This window comes from Dermacentor albipictus, unplaced genomic scaffold (genome assembly GCF_038994185.2).
Source record: "Dermacentor albipictus isolate Rhodes 1998 colony unplaced genomic scaffold, USDA_Dalb.pri_finalv2 scaffold_24, whole genome shotgun sequence".
Lineage (NCBI taxonomy): Eukaryota > Metazoa > Arthropoda > Arachnida > Ixodida > Ixodidae > Dermacentor > Dermacentor albipictus.
Genome location: NW_027225578.1, coordinates 875,348 through 901,327, shown reverse-complemented (window position 1 = coordinate 901,327; position 25,980 = coordinate 875,348). Strand labels below are relative to the sequence as shown.

The 25,980-nt window shown below is 47.8% G+C and overlaps 1 protein-coding gene across 1 annotated transcript; it reads left to right on the top strand.

Annotated features, from left to right (window-relative positions):
- Positions 1 to 3,758: 3,758 nt before the first annotated feature.
- Positions 3,759 to 25,825, top strand: LOC139052485 (uncharacterized). Its single transcript, XM_070529603.1, has 4 exons — positions 3,759 to 3,877; positions 16,369 to 16,548; positions 17,036 to 17,398; positions 24,915 to 25,825. Exons 1-4 carry the CDS (start codon positions 3,767 to 3,769, stop codon positions 25,548 to 25,550), a joined length of 1,290 nt encoding a protein of 429 aa, XP_070385704.1. The 5' UTR covers positions 3,759 to 3,766; the 3' UTR covers positions 25,551 to 25,825.
- Positions 25,826 to 25,980: the final 155 nt, after the last annotated feature.

Genomic DNA, 25,980 nt, shown 5'->3' with positions numbered 1-25,980 from the left:
GTTTGTATCAATGCGGTAAAAATGTCTTGTATATCTAGTCTCTTAGTACGACCCAATGACCCATGTTGTCCGCTTACAGATTCGGCTACTAAGTACTGTTGATCGTGATGCCATCATCGGTTTCTTCGTTGTCATTCAAGTTTCGTCGTGCAACTATCATCATGCCGTCGTCGTCATACTATTGTCATCATACAGCTGATGACATCCCTTTGTCCTCCTAACTTCGTCGTCCGGCTGTTATCGTACCATCGTCATCATTTCAGTAACGTCATACCACTGACGTCATACCGTCGTCGTGTAACCGTCAGTCATTCCATCTGCCTAATTTCCCGGGTTCTTCCGTCATCATCCTTCCAGATTCGTTATCCGATTCTCGTCATGCTGTCGTCGTTGCGCCATCGCCGCTTTGCACTCGTCGCCATCCCATTGTCGTCATGCTGTCGTGATAATACTATCGTCATCATTCGCGAATCATTATCCCATTGCCGTCATGCCGCCGTCATCATGCCACATTCGTTATTCCTTTGACGTGATTCCATGGCCGCCATAGAGTCGTCATGCCATCTTGGCCATGGCCAACGCTGGCAAGCGAGTGTCACAACAATGTGGGCCGATCCAGGAGACATTGTAGGTCGCATATAGCCGAAGCAATTCACATTAACCAACGTTACATTGGTTAAGCGAAAATCTCAATAACGTCGGCAGTAATGGAGAGATTGGCTATGCCGGGTATTTTAAAATTATGATATTCGCAAAACATTCAATAAACAAAAATGTACAAATAGCTGTTGTTGCATTTCATACATCATTCGGAGTCCATATACTTATCCAGTAAAATTTGACAGCAGCTTGTATTTTATTATTGCCAGCTAACAAGTCGGCATTCGTGTTGTCCGCTTCTCTACTCTTGTGTCCTGTCTGCACGCCTCACCTCTTTTTTGCATAACGAATAACAAGATCCGTAGACATACCCAGCATGCCGCAGTAGCCACAAATCAATTACTGAACTGTATTATGCCATTGAGTGAGCAGTTGCGTTCTCTCTATCTTAGACCAGTGTATAACAGATGTGCCTTACCAGTACTCACCCACGGGGCAGAAACCAGGAGGCTTACGAAAACGGTTCTACTTAAATTGAGGATGACGCAACGAGCTATGGAAAGGAGGATGATGGGTGTAACCTTAAGAGGGGGGGGGGATAAGAAGAAAGCAGATTAGATGGGGGAACAAACACGTGTTAATGACAACTTATTTGAAATGAAGACAAAGAAATGCGCATGGGCAGGACATGTAATGAGGAGGGAAGATAACCGATGGTCATTAAGGGTTACGGACTGGATTCCAAGAGAAGGGAAGCGGGGCAGGCCGCGGCACAAATCTAGGTGGACGGATGAGGTTAAGAAATTTGCAGGGACAACATACGCAAAATTAGCACATAACCGGGGTAGTTGGAAAAGCATGGGAGAGACATTTGCCTTGCAGTGGGCGTAGCCAGGCTTATGATGATGATGAGCTTAAATTCCTTTTAATGTGAGCGGGATTCTTGGCGTTGTCACACCCCTTGCCTTTCCGGCTCTGTAGATAGCCAATAATATGAACCGATCCCTAATATAGTGCAGCAAAGGAAACGCAGGCTGATGCCGAAGGTGTGCAGTGCAAACATACGAGCCTAACATCGTTCATGGGACTCTTGAAAAACAACAAAAAAAAATCTTTAGCGCATCTTGAGTGCTAGACATAATCGAACCAGCTTCAGACGGGTTGTTCAAGCACAGCAGCCCGTCGCTTCTATGCGCTGCACCTCGGATGCCTACGGGGAGAGAGGGGGCTAAGGGGCCCGTCGCCACGTCACATAAAAAAAATTCCTATGCGCCCCCTACGTGCGGCAACCGCCATAATTTAGCAATTCGGCTCATGAATAGCCGAGATGTAGATATTTCAGTACCACGAACCCCATTATTTCAGGAGGGGAGCGTCATCGCCAATAAAACTGTCTCTCCCCACCTTCCCCCTTCAGCCTCCGCAAGTAAAATTCCTTCCCTACGTTCCGTCATACCAGAGCTGGAGGATCGTTTGACCAACACGTTACCGGCCCCGGCTTCTTTTTGTTTTCCCTCGCTTTTGTTGCTGTCCGGGCCAGTTCCGCAACACGAACACAGAAGCAGACGCAAGCGCATCACAGAACATAATCGCGTGCTGCAAACACGGTAGATAGTGACATAGTTTCGCTCTGTGCGCGCACGAGTGCGCTTTATAGGAACGAGAAGACGAAGCGGAAGTACATCTCTTTTGCTACGGTACGAACTAAAACAAAGACGCGCAAACCTAGGTTTGTAGGCATTATTATATCTCTAAACTTTAATTGGTCGATTGAAGCTATAGAGAAAAGAAATAACAGCTGTTCCCTAGAATAATTCTCAAAGTCGCGTGCCACTATGCGCGTCGTCACAACACGGCCATGTGCGTAGGCGCACTTGTGCCATATACGTCGACTCCCCGGCTGCGAGTGTGGCGCCCGCGAGGAATAGGGCAAACAACATTTGGTTTGAAATGTGAGCTTTTTCCGCGGCGCGCTGTGATGTAATGCTTAGCAGACACGATCTTTAGCACGCATTGTATGCACTGCGCTTGTCAGCTCGACCAACAGGGCGAGACCTGGCGTGGAGCCCTATAACTGTCAGCGTTCGCGTGCACCGGCGCACCACGCTTCTCTGAGGTAGTGCACGGACTTTTGAGGCGCGCCGCTAGTTGCCGCAATGTGGCCGCAGGTGATAAAGGCACTGTAACTTAAAGTCGCAGGAGGTTCAAGTGACACTAATAGAGAAGCGCGCCAGAGAGGAGTCCGGCTTAAGTACGAGGTTCATACGCACAGGCGCGTCACCCATGAAACCTCGAATGCCACGCCATCTCAGATTGCAGGCAAAGAGATTCGCGCGGACTTCGCAGGGGCACCGCTAGATGCCACAAAGTGTTCTGAGGAAATAGAATTACTGTTTATTGCTGCCATTAGAAAGGGAGCCTTATACAACAACTCCAAGAGAGCAGCTCATGAGAGAAGCGCGGCTGCATTTACATGTCACACATAACGCGTTTCAGCCATTCGTATAGGATGGTCATTTGTTATTAGTTTTTTCATGAATATTTTATTCTTCCTTACGATATTAAACAAACATAATTTCCACCAATAGAAAAATATTACCAGGGCCATTAGCGTGTCAAGGCGGCTTTTTGTCGCTCACGAAAACAAATGTTCAATGCATGCAGCGGCCTACCTAATGAAGGATTTGAAATGGTGCACTAAAGCCTGCAAGAAGCAGAACTCAAGCTTCAAACGATCAACGTGGCATCTCACATCGAGATGTTTTTCGTATTTGGTCATATTTGGTTCTCTGTAATTGCCACAATATTTGCATCGGATGCTTTCTCAAGCATGCTTTCTTTGTAGCACGAAAATGATGGGTAAATGAGGACTACCGCATTTCTGATTTAAACGACGACGAAAGCTGCACGTGGCGAAAGTATGGCCAAAACCAGCCAAATTGGGACTCGGCTTCTTGATGCTCGCGACGCCTTTTATATGGCTCCATATTAGCAACATTATGATGAGCTCATTGTTGTTTATCTTTTTTTTAATATTGGATGAGAATTTGTTCAACTGAAATGATGGACCTGGACGTAGGGAACATTGTCTTCCTCCTTTTTTATTTTTCGACGAAACTGCCATTCCTGTTTCGAAGAAGAAGAATTTGCTACTGCGGCGCTATTGATGGCGGGGACGCTGTTCCAAGAGCTTGCAGCGTGCCGCAGTGGCTTAGCACTGCTTTCTGCACGCGTTGACGCAACTGGGCCCAGCCAACGGCTCCTGACGTCGCTAAACGTAAGTCTTGTCATCTGCAACGACTTCTCCTGCCGTTGAGTCGGTTCTCTGTAGCCAGCTACACAGCTCCGCTGCCCGAAGCTCTTTCTATCCAGCTAACTAGAACAAATCTTGGCAGTTGGAATCCCGACGACCGCTATATCTGAGAAATAACCTCGAAATCTACAGCGACTTGTCTGCTGTGAAACATAAGCTTCGGTGGTCGGTTAAATAGGAAGCTTGGTAGCCATTATGTGTGCCGCTCTAACGTGTAATACGCTGAGTACTTTCCGGGGGCAGATGAAATGCGAACACATCCGCCGTGGGGTCGTAGTGGCTTTGCCGTTGCATTGCTGAGCCTGACAGCGCAGGAACAATCCCCAAGCACGGCGGCCGCATTCCCTTAGGGTACGAAATGCGAAAACGCCTGTGTACCGTACATTGGGTGAAAGTTCAAGAACTCCATTTGGTCGAAATTATTCCGGATACATCCACTACGGCGTGCTTCCTAATTGTATTGTGGTTTTGGCGCGCACACCCTCAGAACTTAAAAAAAAGACGCCAGCGGTGGAAAGTGTGTCCGAAGAATTCTAAATGACACAGTGCAGGCCGACTCGCCACGCTAGCTCAGTGTCTATGGCATTGCGTTACGAAGCTCCATGTCGCATTGGTTTGCGTTCTGTGGTCCTTTTCTGGTGTTTCATATCGCGGTTGTTAGTTGGACTCAGCGCACAACGTGGTAAACGAACACCAAGTATCCCAATTTTACGCTATATTCAATGCGCCCTTTCAGTAAGTAACTTTGGAATGTAATCCGTGGTTTTGTAATACGACGTTACCGATTCGATTAGTAATAAAAGTTACTTCGATAAAACCATTCACGCCGAGATTTCATGCTGAAGAACCCTAGGTGTGCGATAATGAGCCGGATCCAGGCATTACGACATCACTAACGCAAGCAGTAGCTTACGGGTACTGAAGTCAATCGTTAAGATAATTTGGCGTTTTGCTGCCCGAAAGCTGCTCTAGAAAATCTACCGTGTTATGCTTGTCTTAATAAGAGCAGCTTTCAACTCATTTTTCGCGAAGGATTGAATAGCCTTTGCCTCTTTACTATGGTCGAAACGTTAATATTTGTCTGTCTACAGGCAGAATATGCACTGATTTCTCATCCTGATGCAAATTGTGCTCACCGGTTAGCGTATGTTTCCGTGTATGCATCTGTGCCAATGAATTATTGAACGTATACATGACAGTGCACTCTGTTGTGCGCTGTGAAGACAGCCTCTGCTTGTAGCCACCCAGCCATTACACTGGCAGTCCTTCAAGCAACAAGGTTAGCGTGGCCGCTCTGCTACACGTTAGGCTTAATCTATCCTGCGTTTTCAGCCTCAAATTTTCCTAAATGTAGGGCTTTCATTTCCTCTTCAACGCTGGGTAAAACCGTCGGGTCATTTTCTATCAAATATAGGATTTTCTTGAGATGCACAATTATAATGCGTCAACCAAAATGCAACCTTTAATGCGGACTGCAACAAGCCATTTTCGTGCGAAAGCTTTCCATTAAAATGGCACTGATGTTGCTTTAAATCAGAACAGCTGATTTGACAATTGACGGACGCATTACTATCACTGATCGCAAAGAGGTACCGTTCAGTGTATGCGATTTACACGCAGTTTATTTGTGTTGTAAACATTCCTTCATAAAGCTCACTTGCGTTTCCTGCCCTGCCAATTTATTAATTTTTTTCGGTAAAGTACGCGTGGAAAGCAAACTTCGTTCATAAATTGAACCACAGTCGGCGTCTCATTTACACTATCCTTTTCGATAGCGTGTTAATTGATCCGCCTCGCAGCAAACACTTAAACTGCGATTATGCGTAGAAGCCTCCAGACAGGTCACAGGGCTAAATGGCCAACTAATACGTAATAGCAGGAACCTCCAAGGCAATCTGGCAATCCGGTAGCATCGTTGTGCGTCAACCATTTTCCCGTTTATATAAAAGCTGTAGCATGTGCGCACCTCATAAGTTATAATTTGATATGAGCGTACAGGTAATTTCGTGCATTAAGCACCGGACACCAATGTAAAGATTCGAAGTTTCGCACGAAAGGCGAAGCTTAGCTTGCGACAGCAAAGTAATAGACAGCTATACAAAGTGGGATAATAGTTTTGTCAGCTGTATATACTTTCAAACATTCATTTAGTAACTCAATTCAGAAGCATGGTCTGAGGGTGCGCAAGCAAACATGAAAATTGGAGGACGCTTAAGCTTCGCCTTCAAGAGTGGAACGCGACAGCATTCCCGTCGACCCGCCAAGGGGTATAAGACAATGCGCGACGGCGCAGCGATCATTTACGAGGCGCCCCGCATCGGACACGGTGAGCGTCGAGCAACGCAGTGTTCGGCGCGGCAACGAAATGTGCGCCTGAGCAAACGGAACGAACCAAAGAACTCGGTGTCTCGGAGGAGTAAACGATCTACGCCAGCCGAACGTCGTGATCGGCACGGGCAGAGAGATAGATAGATAGTAATCTAAAGAAAGGAACGGCGCTTGAGTCTGCAACCCGTGTGGGAGAACGGCGAAGCGTCGTCAGGGGAGAGGGAGTCGGGGCATGCGACGCGCCTTGCACCGGTCCGCGCACAGCCGTGGCGCGCCACCTGTCGGGGCAGCGCCGTACAGTGAGAGGAGGGGGTCTTCTGTGTTTGCCGCAAGATGGCTCTGCGTGTGCGGTAAGCACAGAAGAAATGTTGCGGAAACGTACTGCGCTACTCATGTAAATGCGACTTCTGTAAGTTGCATGCTCATAATTACTGATATACACCGCAGTATAACTTTCTACGGCACGTTTCTAAGGCAACACCGCATTCACTAGAAGCGCTTTTGTACTTCTTTCACGCATCGAACTCGTGGCTGAGTAGCTGAGTGGTCTCACACTCCGGAGACCCTGGTTCGATTCCCACCCAGCCCATCTTCGAAGTTGCTTTTTATTTATGAAGTGCCTGCAGTGATTTATCGCTCCCGGTCAACGCCGCGGACGCCGACACCGACGACACCGGCTTTTCTGCGACACGAGCTCCTTAACGCTATCGCGTTAACACATCGCACTCGATGAGCGCAGACGCTCCCTGTAAAGTCGCTGGCGTTAGGAAGCGCGTCATCCGCACCGTGCAAAGGGCCCTTCGTGCTGTCTATCACTTCAACGCAAAATGAGCGTTGAGCACGCAGCACGCACAAACGCACGAGTCGTAGGTGCACCAATGGACTCCGCCGCGGAGTAGCGAGCGAAGTGACTTTCTTGCTGTCTATTACTTCAACGCAAAACAGCGGCGAGATGCAGAATTCACAAAGGTATGAGCTGCCGAAACAGCTAGACTCTGCCCTCAACACAGATCGCTTTCAAGATGTGGCCCTCGCAGCCGCGCAATACGTAGAGAAACGCCGCCCTCTCCCTCTCCTCCCCCGGAACGTAGCGCGCGACTAAAGACGGCGTGTTCTTTCCAGCTTTCCTCCCTTACGTGCGCGAGATTTAGCCGCGACCATCGACTCCCTTGCACACTTTAACTCGCACATACAGTAAGCAGCGCGCGGCGACGGTTTTATCCCCTTAGTCTTTACACGGAACATCACTTCCACAGCGTCGCCGACGGCAAAAATGTGCCTATAGAATGTCTATATAATTGCTACCGCAATAAAACCTTGCAAGCAAACGCCGCATGGTTGAATGCGTTTTCATGGATGCCCGTGCCGCTTTATGCGTGTGCTTGAGAAGATGATGCATCCGACCATAATTATTAGCAACCACTACGACTGTATTATTTCGCCAGAATGGTTACTTCGAGATTTGGAATTTATTTACATTTTAACAAAACATTACAGTAATGGAAGTGCTGAACCAATTGCGCCAAACTGCGCTGTAAAAGAAATACTGCTACAGCATGTGCAAAATTGTCCTTTATGGCAGGTAATGCGCCAGGCTTGCGCGAACCGCCCCTGCTCCAAATTGGGAATACGTGTTTTGCGCACGCGAGAAGGCGCCGCGTATCAAGCCACCATTCTTTGCGACTAACCCTCGCACACTTTCTATCACAGCTGCATCATGTAGACCTAATGATGTTTGCAAACGGTAGGCACTGTCGATATGTTCTATAGCATTCTATAGGAGTATTCTATATTCTATTCTAGTATTCTAGTATTCTATTCTAGTATTCTAGGTCCTGTAGCGCTGCAGAGGTTCAGCCCAAATTCACCGCCCCCACTTGGGTTCTTTTTTAGGCGGATGGGGGAAGTGGAAGTGCCGAAGCCACGATTTGATTATGAGGCATGCGGTAATGTTGAGCTCCACATTAAATTTGGCTACTTGGGCTCTTTTGACGCGCACCCTGCACGTTTTTGCATTTCACCCCCATCGATATACGGCCGAACGAGATGGTAGGCCTGTCTCACTGACGGCCACAATAATGACGACCGACGGCGCCTGCGAGCTTGGCGCAGCTCGTGAAAGTGCGCTTATTTATTTAGAACACGATTACCATGGGCCTAAATGAACGGGTTTGCTTTCTTTTGTAGATACGAATAGCAAGCGAAACGTACTACTCGAAAGCCATCCGAGCCGATTCGCTGAGACACGTTTGCTTTCTATTTGCGAGAGAAATTGCTGTCGGGCCGTTGTGGTGATCACGTCAGTGGTTTTAGCACTAGGAGAAGCTTTAAAAAACACTCCCACACTTGATAAATTGTTTTTCTATGAAATACTGCCTCATGTGAAAAACAAACTAGGAGATTTCTGTTTCGCCGTGAGCGCGAACAGAAGCGATCGCCTGGGCTGGGTGATATGGGACCGGCGAGGCACCGGCCCTAAACCAATGCCATCTTATGTGTTGGCCGCGGCCGTCCGATCAGTCCAACTCTGTACCAACTGTACATTTTATTTCGCGCGCGAAAATTCATTAACACGTATCGGCGCGTTGATGACATAGTGTAATTTATGTAGCTGTGACCGTGCTGCCAGCGTACGTGAAAATGTGATAGGCGTCTACACTGCAGGTAGCTCAATTCCTTGAAATGAAAATAAGTTATTTATTGGAGCAAGAAAGAGGAAGACTATAGTGGGCCATCCTCTCCAGCACTTTATGGTGAGTCAAGCTCTTCAGCGCTGTTCTCGTGGAATACCGCTCGTGCTGAGAGTCCGTGCCCTGCGTACGGTGGGTCCAACCACTGGTGCCTAATAAACACCTTTACAAGTGTTGGAGGTTGCTTCGGCCTACAACGTCAACCCTGGAACTTCGAACCCGTACCCTAAGATCAACCATGTCTGAAGATGCATCCCAGCAAACTCCTCCTACTCCATCCCAGCAAGCACTTCCCCAGACGGTCCTGTGCTCTGGTGTGCCTCGCCACAGGGGCCCTGCCATTTTCAGCGGCGCGGACTACATCGACGTCGAGGACTGGCTGACGATGTATGAAAGATTAAGCGACCACAACAAACGGGACCATCCGGCAAAACTGAGCAACGTGCTCTATCTTGCAGGTGTCGCCAGTCTCTGGTACAACAACCACGAGACCGAATTTCCGACGTGGTCCTGGTTCAAGGCCTCTTAAATGGCTGTGTTTGGTCGCCTTGTCGTGAGCCAGCTGGAAGTGGAATAGTGTTTGCGAGAACATGCACAGCGTCCTGGTGAATCATTTACCAGCAAAATAGAGGATGTACTAAACATGAGTAAGAAAGTCAATGGGACGATGTCCGAGACTGACAAAATCAGAAGTGTCTTCGAAGGGATAGAAAACGATGCTTGCAACATGGTACTTGCCAAGAATCCTTCATCCATCACAAACATCATCAATGCATGTCAAAGCTACGTGCTTATGTCCTGCAATGGAATAGCAGACGCTTTTGCACTGCTCTCTCCATCTGACCGCTTTCTCCCTCGCAAAGGTCTCCTGCTGCCTTTTGCGACAGTGGACATCCCACAGTGCTACATTATTTGCGTTTGCGACCCGTTTATACACCCGTGCTGCTACGAGGGGAATGTATTGGGAAAGTAAAAGCGATAGAAGACGTGCAAGTTATGAACGGGCCCAGTGACATATAATGTGCTAGTTCCAGTGCGTTTAGTCTTGTTTCTACATGTGAGCTATCGCCCATTGATGTGTTTGGTTTTTCTATTGCCGATGCCCTTACACCGGTACAGCGATCTCAGTTTTGTGCCCTCTAGAAGAATTTCGTTCTTCTTTCGGCGTAGGGCAATATTCCCTTGGGCGGACGCCAACTGTTACAAATCGCATCGATACTGGCCCGCAACCGCCATTGAGCCAACGTAGATACAGTTTGTCACCTGCAGAATGTCCTGTAATCAGCGAACAAGTCATCGACATGCTTCGCCGCGGGCTGATACGACCTTCCATGAGTCTATTGGCATCCCCTGGCATCCTAGTTAAGAAGAAAGATGGTTCTGTGCGGCTCCGTGTAGACTGCTGCTGCCTCAACATCTCTCGCAAGGGCGTCTACCCTGTCCCGCGCATAGAGGACGCGATTTACAGTCTACAATGCGCAGAATTATTTTCATCTCTAGATATGCGCTGAGAGTATTGGCAAGCACCCATGGCAGACACCGATGGGCCAAAACAGGTTTTGTCACATCCGACGTCTTCTACGAACTTAAGGTACTTCCTATTCACTTTGTAATGCGCCCGCAACCTTTGAGCGTATGATGGACATAGTTGTGCTCGGCATGAAGTGGAACATGTGCTTGTGCTGTCTTGACGACATTATTTTTGCTTCTGATTTCACCACGCACCATCAACGGCTCCGGCCTATTTTAGTGTTTACCAAACCCAGGGCTACAACTAAACCTAAACAAGTGCCGATTTACTGCTCGGCAGTTGACAATTGTAGGTTGCGTCGCATCCAAGGATCGTATTCTTCCCGATCCAGGCAAACTTTCGTCCATTGCCGAATTGCCCAATCCATGTCCGTCAAAGAATTGCGCAGTTTCATCAGCCAGGGTTCCTCCTTCGGACATTTCATTCGTAATTTCGCCGCCATCATATCGCCCCTGATGAAGCTACAGAGAAGCAACGGGCCCCTCACTTCGCGGTCGTCTGAGTGCGTCCAGGCCTTCACAAAGCTCCGTCGTTTGCTAACATCTCCGCCAATTTTGAGGCATTATGACTCAACAGCCCCAACCAAAGTGCACACAGATGCCAGCAGCGTTCACTTCGGTACTGTTTTTGCCCAGCGCAAACAGGTGTTTCCTGAAAATATCGTGGGTTACGCAAGTCATACGCTTACGAAAGCTGAGAACAAATAGACTGGAACAGAAAAACAATGCCTAGCCATTACCTGGTCCATATTGTAAGGCCATCCATTTGATATAGACATGGACCACAATGCACTATGTTGGTTGCCATCCTTGAAATATCCCTCAGGCCGTTTTGCCCGATGGGGACTCTGGCGGCAGGAATATGATATCTGCTTTCTGTACCGCAGCGGACGCCAGTATTCTGACGTCAACGCCCATTCGCGCTTTCTCTTGTCTGAGGACAATGCCTGCATTTCACTATCCCACTTTGCCGTTTCTTCGCTCGGTTTAACCAATATGGCGTCTGAGCAGCGCAAGGACTATGGAACTACCTTGCTTTCTGGTTCATCAGCACCACCATTCACTCACACGCTGTGTCGTCAAGGTCACCATTTATTCATTTGCGACAACCTGCTTCACTAACGCCAATATAACCCTGACAGGCACCAGTGGTTACTAGTAGTACATCGCAGTCTCCGTTCCGACATATGCTCACCTTTCCCCGCCGATTCCAGTGTTCGCACTTGGGCGTTTTCAAAGCTTATCATACCCTTCTAAACCGGTACTTCCTGCGGCGGATATACAGCTACGTTTAGAAGTTCCTTCGCTCTTCCCCCAATTGTCAGCGCCGGAAATCTCCCCTCCTCTCGCCAGCCGGTCTGCAACCTTTACCTTGTCCTACCCGGCCGTTTGGGCACGTCAACATCGATATGTATGGGCGCCTTCCCCTGACATCGGCTGGAAATCGCTGGGTCATTGTGGTGGTTGACGACCTCATGAGATACACCGAAACTCCCACCCTCCCAGCAGCTAAAGCGCGAGACGTTGCCTTCTTCCTGCTGCCTCGATTCATCCTACGTCATGAAGACAACGAGGTTTACACCTACAACATGATCGGCTTCCGCGCCGGACTCTCGACGCAGGATGCAATGAAACTAATAAAGCATCAGATTGTGGATGGCCGTTCCAGAGACGTCAAGGCTTTGCTCGGTCTGGACCTTGAGAAAGCTTTCGACAACGTGCTCCACAGCTTCATCGTAAAGACCATTTCAGACCTGGGTCTCGGTTACAGATTCCATAGCTACGTCAGCTCTTTCCTAACAGACAGGAAGGCCAAGCTTCGCATTGGCGACTTCCGCTCCAACGATGTGCCCCTCGGAGGGCGGGGCACTCCTCAGGGCGCCGTCATCTCACCCACCCTGTTCAACATCTGTATGATTGGTCTTTCCGAGAGGTTGGCACGCGTAGAGGGCGTCAAGCACACCATATACGCCGACGACATCACCTTATGGTGCCCCGGCGGCTGCGAGGGCAGAGTCGAAGAATCCATGCAGGAGGCGATCGATGTGATCGAGGAGTATCTCCGCCCCACCGGACTTCGATGCTCCCCCGCCAAGTCGGAGCTTCTGCTTTACAGAAAAGAGAAGGGAGGGAGACCCAAAGATTGGAAGCCAGTTTCCGAAAGCAGCATCAGTCTTCGTACTTGTGACGGGGGGGTGATACCCAGGGTCGACGTTATTCGGGTCCTCGGCATGTTTGTCGAATTCAACGGCGGGAACGGAACGGCTCTCCGCAAGATCATCGCAAAGACCGACAACGCTTTCCGCCTCGTTCGCAGAATAGCAAACCGGCACCGAGGAATGAAGGAAAACAATCTCCTCAGGCTTATCAATGCCTTCGTGCTATGTCACTTTACGTACACAATTTCTATGCACAACTGGCTCAGAGCGGAGCGAGACAAGCTCAACGCTCTCATCCGCAAAGTGGTCAAGAGGGCTCTGGGGCTACCCATCAGGACCCATACCGAGGATCTCCTCAAGCTGGGGGTGCATAACACTGCCGAGGAGATTGCCGAGGCCCAAGAACGTGCGCAACTCACTCGCCTGAGCACCACAGCGGCAGGTAAACACATCCTCGAAGAGTAGGGTTACCACCCTGCGGGATTCCCGATGGTCAGTACCCCGATCCCTAGGTGCATTCGAGACAAGTTCGAAGTGGCCCCTGTGCCCCGAAACGTCCATCCCGTCCATAACGAGGGCAGACGCAAGGCCCGAGCAGCAGCCATCCTCAAACAGATAAAGCAACGAGACATTAGAGCAAGCTTCGTCGACGCCGCGGAGTACAGCGATGGGAAGACCTTTGCCATCGTTGTGGTCGACTCCAGCGGCAAGATTTCTAATTGCGCCTCCATTCGCACTTCAGATCCCGGAGTCGCCGAGCAAGCCGCCATCGCCCTCGCCCTGCTAGACGGTCGTGGGTCCGAGATATACAGCGATTCCAAAACGGCAGTTAGGGCTTTTCAGAAGGGTTGCATCGCCAAGCAAGCTGCTCGTCTTCTTAGCAACTCGAATCGATATGCTCTCACGCATCATTCAATCCACTGGTTTCCAGCTCACGTAGGGTCGGTCGAGGGTGCTCCCCAGAACCTGAATGAGTCTGCTCACGAGGCTGCGCGTGACCTCACCGACCGCGCTTCCTCTGCAAGAAGCACCGACTCCCCTCCTCCCTACGGCCACAGGGACGCTCCCGCTACTCATAACGAGATTATTAAATTCTTCTACATGTCTAGAAGGGTCTTTCCACCCCCTCACCCCAGGTTGAATAGGGCGCAAGCCGTTTCTCTTAGGCTTCTGCAGACTAGTACGTATCCGTGTCTGTCCGTTCTCCACGAGGCTTACCCGGACGTGTATCGCGACGACGCCTGCCCCTCCTGCGGGCAGACCTCTACTCTAGCGCACATGCTGTGGGAGTGCGGGTCGACATACCCTAAGTTCATCAAGGAGGAGTGGGACTCGCTTCTGCGTAGCCCCGCTCTGGAAAAGCAAATCCTGGCTGTCCGGCGTGCCCGCGACCGGGCCGGTGGGCTAGACCTGCCGGTCCCGACGTGGGACTAGCCGGGTGCGCGACGAGTTCGCGTCCTCGCCGGACCTACAATAAATGTTTCTTCACTCACTCATGAACCACCTGAGGAACTGCCCAGTGATCGCGGACGTATCTTCCTATTCGAAGTAGATGTAGCCATTCTTAGAGTGCCACGTTGTTCATCGCACAACTACGGCGTACCGTCCTCAAACCACTGGCCTTACAGAATGTTTGAACCTTACACTCGGCAACATGATTGCAATGTACGTCGCGTCCGACCACACAAATTCGACGTCATTCTGCCCTTTGTAACATATGCGTTGAACACCGCTACTCAGAGCACCATCGGCTTTTCACCCTTTTTCTTATTGTAAGGCAGGGACTTGTCGCACTCCATCGACACAATTCTACCATACCGGCTGGTGCATCTGAGTGTGCGCCCATTTCTTCCGTGGCAAGATATGCTGAAGAGTGCGGTGATCTCGCACGGGTCTTTTCCTTCAATGACCAAGAGCGTCAGAACAGCCCTCGCGGTGACGCCACCTCTGCACCCACCTTCCTTCCTGGAGCACTTGTGTGGCTTTCCCTCCGCTGCACCTGGGCTCTATTAAAACATACTGACCAAGTGTGAAGGGCCGTACTGTATCGTTGAGCTCGCATCCCCCATTAACTACGTGATAGAACCCATTGAACTGTGTTCGGACATGCGCCGTAGTGGACGAGACATTGTCGACATCGAACGCCTGAAGCCGTAGTAGTGAGCATAGTGAGCGCACATAGTCAGCAGGTATTCGCGTGCCAGACGGCTCCCTTTTCGCTCCCGAGGGTAGTTGTAGCGAAGAAGGGGAACACTATAGAGGGTCATTCTCTCCAGTGCTTTCTAGTGGGTCAAGCTCTTTAGCGTTGTTCTCGAAGAACGCCGCTCGTGCAAAGACACCGTGCGCTGCGCTGACGGTCGGCACAACTGCTGGTGGCCATTAAACACCTTTACATTGTTAAATTCTTTATTGAAACGCTGAAATAACTGTGTATTAGGATTCAGTATGCGCTGATGTTCATCTTCTCGTATAACACTAATAAAATGGAATAGCACATTCAGGAAAAATACTTGCTTTTTGTATAGGTCATATTGCATGCAATGTTTCAGAATGTACTAACTTATGCGGAGCTTCCACTATGCACCACAACAGTTAGTTAGTGCTCCAAAACATTCTTTTCTTGCTTCAAACAGCAAAATGTTCTGCTCCGGAAGGGTATATGAATGCTCTGAACTTCGATTTTCCTGCTCCTAAAGCTGCTTCAAAAGACCAAGTGCCACTTCCATCACTAAAATTACATGGCCGTATTATTTGTATCTCATGATATTGCTGAGACAAGTTTGTACGCCTGTGGCTATTTGGAAGAGCGCGGATTTAAGTTAAGTGTCTGCTACTGTTACTCTCGCTAAATTTGCGCAAAGCACACTATCCTCTATTTAAAGACCCTCCATGCTTTGTCTGTTGCAATAGAATCTTGACGGGCCTTGCCACACCGCAGCGGTGGATCAGTGACAAGATATTGCGTTCGGCACGATGTCGAGAGTTCGATACCCCGTCTCGACGGTAGGATTCCGATGTGGGTGGAATACTAAAACACTCTCGCAGTTATACTTAGGGGCACGTTAAAAAGAACCAGGGTTGCGCCGTCACCACATGACTCAAGGGCTGTTTCCTTGAGATGTGAAACTCAATCAGCTCATCGATTCCAACTGATAAAATCCCTTCTTGAGGTACTAGATCTGTACCACACGTAGATCTGTGTTTGGGTACCAAACTCATGGGTTTTATGTAAATGCGAATAGCATTCATGGCATTGTCACACCAGTCGTCTTTCCGGCTTCCCAGCTATGCCACCAAATACATGAACCTGAAGGCTGTGCACTCTAAGGTCAAATCCGTTCACATGGGTATGTACTCCTCTTCAGTGAACCTCCTTGACAGCAACTGGCTCAAGTTGCCACAGGGTATCCGCGGGCTTCACGCCGGCGCCTCCAAATGGCGCATTGTGTTCAGAGGGAAGCACGAGAGAAGAGCGCTGCCGCAGCACACGCCTAATACAGGAGACGTGTCAGCTATTCGCAAACATGTACAGTCTTCTTTGACAACTTGTGCCCAATTTTTTTTCGCTGTTTGACGCTGGGAATCAGTGAGACAGAGATAAGAACGCATCACATAACTGGATTATCTCGCGGGAAACGTGGACCGACTAATAATTTCGTGCTGCATCATTCTTGGATTAGGCTCTAAACGTTGCTGCTGTTTTAGGCTCTAGCGATCATGTTGCTCCGACATCTCTGACACTTTCCAGGTCATGGACAGAGGGGTATTGAGGTTTCGGATGTTTGACGAAGAGCTGTTCGAGGACGACATCGAGTTGCTCGAGAGGGCCGCCTTTGTCGGCCGGGATGTAATGAAGATGCCTTTACTGCTCGACCCATGTACGCAGCAAAACGAAGGAGGTGCCCGCTGCTGGATGTTGACTCATGCGGTAACTCATTCCTTCACTTGCACCACGTCCACGCAAAAACGTGAAGCGTGTGCATCCTACACAGCACACACTAGCCACAACCCACTGGCTTAATGCTTGCAGTTTATGTTAAAGTCACCTCACATACACTTGTCGCAGTGCTTCCTGCCACTAAGACACCAGATGACGTTTTATTGCTCATTGTCTGTGCAGGTCAGCGACATAAGGAATTTTACACACTTATACAGCATATAAATATTATTTAGTTGATAGTATCTCAACAAATAACCCATATAAATTCACACACATAAATAGGCCACACTGATACGGCACAAAACAGCTCCCTGAGTAGCTAAGGGACAAGGGAGGCAACACAATGAGGACTCTGCATATACGAGACTTTACATGTGCCGACACACCTTGTACGAACTCTAGCCGTGAAGCGAACCAGTTCATTTTGTTTCTGGAAGCAGCTCTTAAAATTTTATTGCCATTGTGCACGATGCAGGAAAAGTTGAACGAGCTCCTGAACCCCTTCGGCATTGAATTTGACGAACTACTCGAAGGCAGCCTAGACTTCAACATGATCCATGACTATCCCATCGCTCCGTATGACACCGAAGCTGCGTTGCTCTACTTGGCTACATTGTGGTTTCTGCGCGAGCACCGCTGTTTCTCTGGCGTCAGCCTGAACGTGTCTGTGCTGGAGCGCTTTCACCCGGTGCAGTTCCTCCAACACAACACGTTCTCCAAGCGGGTTGTCACGGCCCACCTGACCGGCGTCGAGGGAATCGAGCTCCCGTTCGAAGTGTGCCCTCTGGTTCGGCTTCTCGACCGAACGGAGCTGCTTACGCACGTCAGCCTCGACAGGGTGAGTTTTATATAGGCACACTTTTTCCAGGCATCATGAGGAATGTGCCTATAATTTAGTCGTCATTACGCGGCACAATGGTGCGACAGCGCTGATAAGCCGCCCGCTGTGGTGGGTCAGTTGCTATGGCGGACTGGTGCTGAGCAGGAGGTCGGTGCGTGGTTTGATTCCCAGCCCTCTACAGAATGCGAAACCTACTTTCAGTTAATTTTTCTAAGTTTTATTAGCCCCCTCTTCACTATTCTAAGACGATCAGGCAAGCAAGCCTCTCGACTGCGTCTAGTAAGATTAGAGTCCAAAATGTTTTGATCATTCAGGTGCCTTATTGCTCGCATATTTGGCTGGCTAAGCCGTGGGCCCACGGGCGTCTCAATGGCCAGTTTTACCAAACCGGTCATGCGACACGTCTCTAATGAGTGCCCGTGGTAGCTAAGTCGCTGTGGCGGCGCGCTGCTGATCGCGGGTTATATTCCCGACCGCGGAGGCCGCATTCCGATTGGGATGGAATGCAAACTTGTTCGTGTACCGTTCTTCGGGTGCAAGTTGAATACACTCAGGCAGTCACAATTAATACGGAGATACCCCTCATTATCGCGTCCATGAAAAATAGTGTTCGATGTTTCCGGTACTTGTTTTTCTTCGAATTGGGAAGTTATTTTTCGGTGTTTATTTCTGCCCATTTGAAGCGGTATTTTTCGGTGTTTAATTTTAATGGCGCAGAGAAACCGGTATTTATCGGCGCTTGTGTTGTAAATCCACCGTATAGCTACTGGAGAATATATAACGCTCCTGAAATGACTCAACCTTATTGAATACACTCCAAACACTCTAAACGATTCCTTATTGAACAAACTAGTGAAAATAACAAACGAAACGAGACGCTTTCAGGAGCATGAAAGCACTACTTAAAGTTGCTGATAAAGATGGACATGTACATCGTGAGAGCATCGTCAACCATCGCCGCATGCTCCTTAGGGCTCGGGAAACGCACTCCAGAAAATGCACGTTTACGTTTTCGCTCGACACTTGGATGACATGAAAATTAAGGGAGGTTTTTGACGAGACCGGCCATTCTTTGCTGAGTGCTCACTAGATACTGCCAAAGACAACTTTCCAGATAGAACTTTGTACAGTAGATATGGAGTGTAATGGAAAGGCATATCAGCTGTGGGATCAAAAAGAGCCGGTAAACGTGTGCATCAGGGCCGTGGTTGCTTGATCACTCTGCCATTCAACATGATCAGCTTCATCAACGTAAGCCTATTTTATGTCCACTGCAGGACGAAGGTCTCGGTCTGCGATCTCCAATTACCCCTGTTCTGCGCCAACCGATTCCAACTGGCGCCTGCAAATTTCCTCATTTCATCACCCCACCTAGTGTTCTGCCGACCTTGACTGCACTTCCCTTTTCTTGGCACCAATACTGGAACCTAATGGCCCACCGGTTATCTAACCTACACAATATATGGCCTGCCAAGCTTCATTTATTTCTCTTTATGCCAGTAAGAATATCGGCTATCCACGTTAGCTCTCTCATCCACACCGCTCTCTTCCTGTATCTCAACGTCACGCCTAACATTCTTCGTTCCATCGATCTTTGCATGGTCCATAACTTGTTTTTGAGCTTCTTTGTCAATCTCCAAGTTTCTGCTCCATATGTTGGCACCGGTAGAATGCGTTAATTGTGCACCTCTCTTTTTCGCTGATAACGGTAAACTTGCAGTCATGATCTCACAATGTCTGCCATGTGCACTCCAACCCATATATATTTTTCTGTAAATTTGCTTCGTCTGAGCAGGGTCCCCTCTCAGTATTGGCCTACGTAAAAGTACCCCTTCACATACTCTAGAGGCTGGCGGGTGATCCTGAAGTCTTGTTTCCTTGCCCGGCTATTGCCCATTATCTTTGTCTTCTGCATATTAATATTCAACACCGCTCTTATATTCTCCGTGTTAGGGTCCCCAAGGGTATGTTGGAACTCCTCCCCAGTGTTGCTGAACAGAACAATGTAATCTGCAAATCGAAGGTTGCTGAGATATTCGCCGTTGATCCTTACCCCTAAAGCTTCCCAGTTTAATAGCTTGAATAGTTCTTCCACCCATGTAGTGAACAGCATTGGAGAGATTGTGTCTCCTTGTCTGGCCACTTTCTTTGTGAGTATCTTCCTACTTTTATTCTGGAGAATCAAGGTAGCAGTGGAATCATTGTAAATACACTACTTTGCAAAGTATTTACGTAAGCGTCCGGTACTCCTAGATTACGTATTGCCTTTATGACTGCTCGTATCTCTACTGAATGAAATGTCATTTCCTCATCTGTGAAAGCCATATAGAGAGGTTGATCGTATTCTGCGGGTTTCTCGATTACCTGATTGATGACGCGGATGTGATCCGTTGTAGATTATCCCTTTCTGAAGCCAGCCTGTTCTCTTGGTTGACTGAAGTCCGAAGTTGCCCTTATTCTATTGCAGATAATCTTGGTGAATATCTTATACAATACGGGAAGCAAGCTAATGGGCCTGTACTTTTTCAATTCTTTAAGGTATCCCTTTATGTGGATAACTATGATGTTCGTATTCTTCCATATCTCTGGGACCCTGGAAGTCGATACACAGTTCGTATAAAGGGCCGCGAGTTTTTCAAGCATTATGCATCCTTCATATTTGATTAAACCGGCTGGTAGTCCATCTTCTGCAGCTTTTCCCCGTTTCAAGTCTTGCAAGACCCTTCTAGCTTCATCGATAGCTTTAGAAGGAGCCTCTGTAACCCGTTCATTACTACTTCGAATGGAGATATCGTGGCTGCTCTGGGTACTGTACACGTCAGTATAAAATTCTTCTGCTGCTTTTACCACGCCTTCGAAACTGCTGATGACATGACCCTGTTTACCATTCAAAGCATACACCTGGGTTTGCCCGATGCCAAACTTCCTTCTCACTGCTTTGAGGCTGCGTCCATTTTTTACTTCTTTCTCAATCTTTCTCGTTTAGATTGTCCTTGTTGATTAGTTTTGTTTAGTTGTCCTTGTTGATTCTATCTGATTTCTTGAGTGGCACACTTCCATTCTTTTTAGTTTCTTTATGAGGTCTTTCGTTATTTTCGAGAGCTTACCTGTTCGCGGCCTTGGTGCCTCACCTCCTACTTCAACTGCTTTTCTGAGGGAAGTCTAGTTACGGTTTCGGTCATTACCTCTATGTAATTCTTGTCTCTCTGTTCTAAGGCTGAATATTTGTTTCTAAGGAGCAGCCTAAATTGATCTGCTTTTACCCTTACTGCGTCTTGCTTGGCCGGTTTCTTCTTGAAAAATATAATCTCTGCTTTCATTTTGAGGGGAATACCATACCTCACTAGCCTATGATCTCTGTTCTTCACCCCACCTAACACTTCTGCATCCTACACTATGCTGGAATCGGCAGAACTTCTGAAATTTATTTAATTTTTTCTTTCACCATTAGTGCTTTTCCAGTTCTACGTTTTGGTGCTATGCTTCCTAAACAAGCTGTTCGTTGTTCGTTGCTCAATAATTTACGCGACTTCTAACAACAATTCTTCACTCGTGTTCCTATATCAATGCCACAGTGGCCGAGTGCGTGTTCACCAGCCTGCTTTATCCCCACTTTTTCAGTGAAGTTGCCCAGAAGTACAGTATATTGAGCTCGCACTTTTCTAATCGCTAATTCAACACCTTCCTAAAACCATTTTATTTCGTCATCATTGTGACTAGAGGTTGGAGCCTAGGCTTGTGCAACATTTATTCGATGCCTCCTATTTAGTTTTGTTACAATTACTGCTGCCTCTCATTAACACCGTAGAATTCATCAGTGTTCCCCGCTATGTCTTTATGGATTAGGAATCCTATGCCGTATTGCTTCTTATTTGGGAGTCCTCAATGCTAGAGGACGTGGCCATTATTGCTGACCTTATAAGCCTCATTAGTTCTTCTAACCTCACTAAGGGCAAAGATATCCCGCACAATGCCTGATAGTTCTTCAAGTAGTCCTGCTGAGCTAGATTCAGTCGAGTGGGTTCGTGTGTTTAACGTTGCAAGGTTCAGTTTCCAGTCTTAGCACTCTCTGGTGCCCTTACATGTCTGATCACCGCCTTGGTCACTTGCTCTGCAGCTGCTGGAGACTTAGGGCCATTGGGTGATCATGCGCTTAGGTACGAGGCCCCGGCATCGACTTCCGTCCACGGTGGCCGGTTTTTTAAATTCCATGCACGTAAACAAGTCCCGCTTTGCAGTTATTGCCAATCTGAGCAACCGAATAAATCAAACAAAAATGAAGAAGCCGTATGCGTGACTTCTCACAACCTTCAGAAGTACTAAATGGGCCTGCTTACTATATTTGTTTGTTTGTTTGTACATACTGTAGCCCCATAGGAGGGCTATTGCAGGAGTGGGTAAAAACAGGGTTGAACAAAAATAAAGTGAAATCAACACTGACTCTTACAACATCTTTACAATCATTTACAAAATCTTACAAATTGTTTTCAACGATTCATTAAAAGCAACGACACAGCAATACGCACACATAAAGTATAAACTAAACCTGATTTAAATAGTTACATACACTGGTTTTTATAGACAGCAATTTCAAATTCGCTTATCGGGAGTGAACGAACAGAGCCAGGCAAGGAATTCCATAATTCAATTGTGCGGGGAAAGAAGCTGTACTTGAAGGTATTTGTACGGGCATAGAGAGGGTTAAGATTAAGCTCGTGGAAATTACGCGTGCAAGAAGGCTTGGTGAAAGATATGCAAGCTGTGTTTGATGTGTGGCATGACTTGTTAATTATGTTGTGCCAAAATTTTAATGATTCCACATCACGACGTACTGAAAGTAATGTTAGATTCAGCGTAGGGAGGGCGGACGACGGTGAAAAATAGCGGTCATACCGATGTAAAATGAAACGGACGGCTTTTTTCTGAACTGCTTCTAGTTTGATTATGTTGTTTTGGTTATGTCGTGACCAGACTGTTGCGGCATAATCGATAATGGGGCGAACAAGAGTTTTATACATTAGAAGTTTTGTTGCTTTCGGAGCCTTTTGCATAGTACGACGTAGGTATCCAAGCTGTTTTAGGGCCTTTCAACATGTTTGGTCAATGTGTGTAGTCCATGAGAGATTGTGAGTAAATTTTACGCCAAGGTATTTGTATTGTCGAACTCTGGTTAAAGGAGACCCATTCAATGAATATGTCGCAATTACAGGTGCTGCTCTTTTCGTGAAGGACAAAACAACCGTTTTTTAAAAATTAATTTTCATTTTGCATTTTTCACACCAAGCACTGAAAGAGACAAAGGAATCGTTTAATCGCTGAAAACTATTCGGGGAATCAATCACGTCGTATAAGACGCAATCGTCAGCATAAAGACGAATATTAGAGGAAACATGTTTTGGGAGGTCATTAACATAAATTAAAAATAATAAAGGACCCAGGACGGATCCTTGAGGAACCCCGGAGCCTACTTCAAGTATGGATGACCTTGCAGAACTAAAGTCGACGTATTGGGACCAGTTAGAAAGGAAACTAGCGATCCAATTGACCAGATGGGAATTTTTTAGTATTGCATTTAATTTTTGCAAGAGGTGAGAGTGAAGTAATGAATCGAAAGCTTTAGAAAAATCAATGAAGATAGCATCAATCTGTTTACCGAGATCCAACTGATAAGCGATGTCATGGGTGAAGTCGGTTAACTGCGTGATAGTACTGAAACCAAGATCAAGTCCAAGAAATGCGACCTTGCTTCGAAATTACTGCAGAAGCAAAGCAGCGGCAAGTGCAAACTCGTTTTTTTAAGCTTTGAATAAATTGTGCCGTTTGACATGCAAAATCGACGATCTGATTATGAGGCGCGCCGTAGTGGGGGACTCCGGATTAATTTGAACCACCTTGGGTTCTTTAGCGTACACCTAAATCTAACTATACTGGTGTTTACTGCTCCATTGAAATGCGGCCGCCGTAACCAGGATTTGATATCGCTACCACATGTTTAGCAAGCCAACACCATACACTAAGCAACCATGGCGGGTGTTTCTTTTTTAAAGTTTTCTTTGGGAAAAAAGCCGCTGGTCACTGTATACACAAAGCATAAAACAGCAAGACGTGATGTGTAAGGAAGCAAATACAATTTAGCAACATTTTTATCACTGCTACAACGCCCACGCTCGTCAACAAAAACCTAAGCATGCATGTAAACATGGTTGCGTTGGAGCGTGAAATTGAGGATTATCTGGAATTATTGTGGGCAACGTGTAGTCGGCGGAGAGGCGTGGCCTCCGCAAATCGAGCTCATATTCTCGCATGCCACCATCGAAGTGGCTTTCTTATCAGAGGCACACAGAGTTGCCACCATCCCTAGTGACTCACGGCGGCATATGCGAGAGAGCTGCTCTACACAGCGGCTGAAACGACAGGTGGCTTCCATGTAACCCTGCCGCAACCACGTAAAAATTGGCGAGACTGGCACAAATAAAATATTCCAACAACTTCATACAGTAAGCCAAACAGCCTATCTGTTATGATTGAACAAGTCGGCGATGGTGGCCAGACTTAAACGAAGGCGAATTGCAAAATCCTTCGTGCACTTAGATTTAGGCGCGCGTCGTATGAATCCTATATGTAGTCAAAATTAATACGTAGCCCTCCACTACGGGTTGCGTCATAATCAGACCGTGGTTTCTGTAAGTGCAAGGCGTTTATTAGACCCCGGCGTTTGGGACCGTTTGGGACCGTGCGCAGAGCACGGACTCTCAGCACGAACGGAATTCACGAGCAAAAACGCTGAAGAGGACGAACCACTAGAAAGCGCTGGAGAGGACGACGCACCATATCGTTCCAATGCTTCTCTACAGAAGCAATATTTCAGAATTAAGTTCTGTCTGTAATGATGCTGAGACACAACAGTATAGAAAGCGATGAAGCACTGTTAAATATAACGCCAAAGCTCATGCTTTCAGTTATCGAAACGTGATAAATCATAGCGAAACCTGAATATGTGTACGTATTGTAATAATCCTGACATCATTTGCCATGATTCTTAATCCTTTTTCTTTTAGGAGGTCGGAAATGCTAAAAGAACCTGCTGCTGGGCTGGTTCGTTCATATTTCCAAATATTATCCAGCGCAGATTTCAAGGCAACATTAAAAACTAGTGCAGGTCTGGAAATGCAGGTGTGATACCAGAGAAAGCGGCATGCTTGTTGGTCGCTTATGCGTAAGCTGCATAACCTTCATACCGGATTTTCCTAAGCGCTAGTGAAAGCAACGTCGTGTAAGCGGTTTATCGTTTGTTGGGAAAAGCCATTCCTCGAGAAAACATAACGTGCATGCAACGCATAACGTTAACCTGGTGCCAAAAGCAGGTACACGAATATACATATATATTTTTAAATTTTAGGTAATAAATAAAAAATATCAACGGGGTAGGATCACAAAAGCCCGACTTTCCTCACGTATGACGCCTCATGCCATCTTTTGTTTCTTCGCAACTTCGATTGCCTTTGAACTGCAGGTAACACTTATGGAAGCTGAGGGGACATGTCTGTCTTCGCTGGTGGTTACCAATCCCGGACTCCACTGTTTGGCTCTTCGGAACGTAACCATGAAAGACACCGTTCTGTCCAGACTCGCGCAGGAGTTCAAAGAGCACCGCCGACCGCGAGAGTTCGAACTACGAGGGAGGTTCCGCTACAGTGCGACGCACACTGAACTGGTCTCGAGGCTGCTGGACAGCTCCCTGCAAATTCTAAGCCTCGATATCACGTGCGACCTGACCCAGCTGTTCGAGAAGCTCAAGGGCAACAAGCAGCTGATGTTGCTAGAGCTCGGACGCTGTTGCCCAGTCGGCGTCTGTCTAGACGCACTAGCTTCTGCTCTGGCCCAAAACGTGACGCTGCGGCTACTCACTCTGAGCCTCGACATGGCGTGGATGTCGGCCACAAGTTTCTCCTGGAAGCACTTGGGAGACCTGGTTCAGAACAGCCGTGGGCTGGAAACTTTGTGTCTCCGCGATTCGTGTCTAGGAAAGCACGCTGTGCGCCCGATAAGCGAGGCTATGAAAACGAACCAGAACCTACAGACGCTGAACCTGATGGGCTGTAGATTCTCCTGCGCCGATGCCCTGTTGTTCGTGCGGGCGCTTTTATAAAATGCTTCATCTAGCATGATAGTGAAACTCGGCATCTTAACGGCAAAGGAGTGCGAACGTAGCCAGCTTTTCCGAGAGATCCTGGCCTGTGGGCTGCTCAATCGCTTTCAGTGGGTCTTCAGGAACCCCTCGTAGACAGGTTTTCAGGCCTGCGCGTCATGTGAGATGACGCAGGCTACGTCACTAGCCACCGGCTACTTCCACTCAGCTGGCTCGGCACCATTCGCAGACACTCGGGCAAACGCATCAATGCCAGTTTGCTTGAGTGCACAAATAAAGTCGACAATGTTGGATCAGATGGGTTTCTCTCCCTTCATTGTAAACAGCGTCAGTGGTCCCCTCTCATTCAATCAACAAACATTACCGGTGAAAGTAAGCGCGAAATCACTAGACTTCGAAGTTGAGCCGATAATTCCCTTGGGGAATCCTG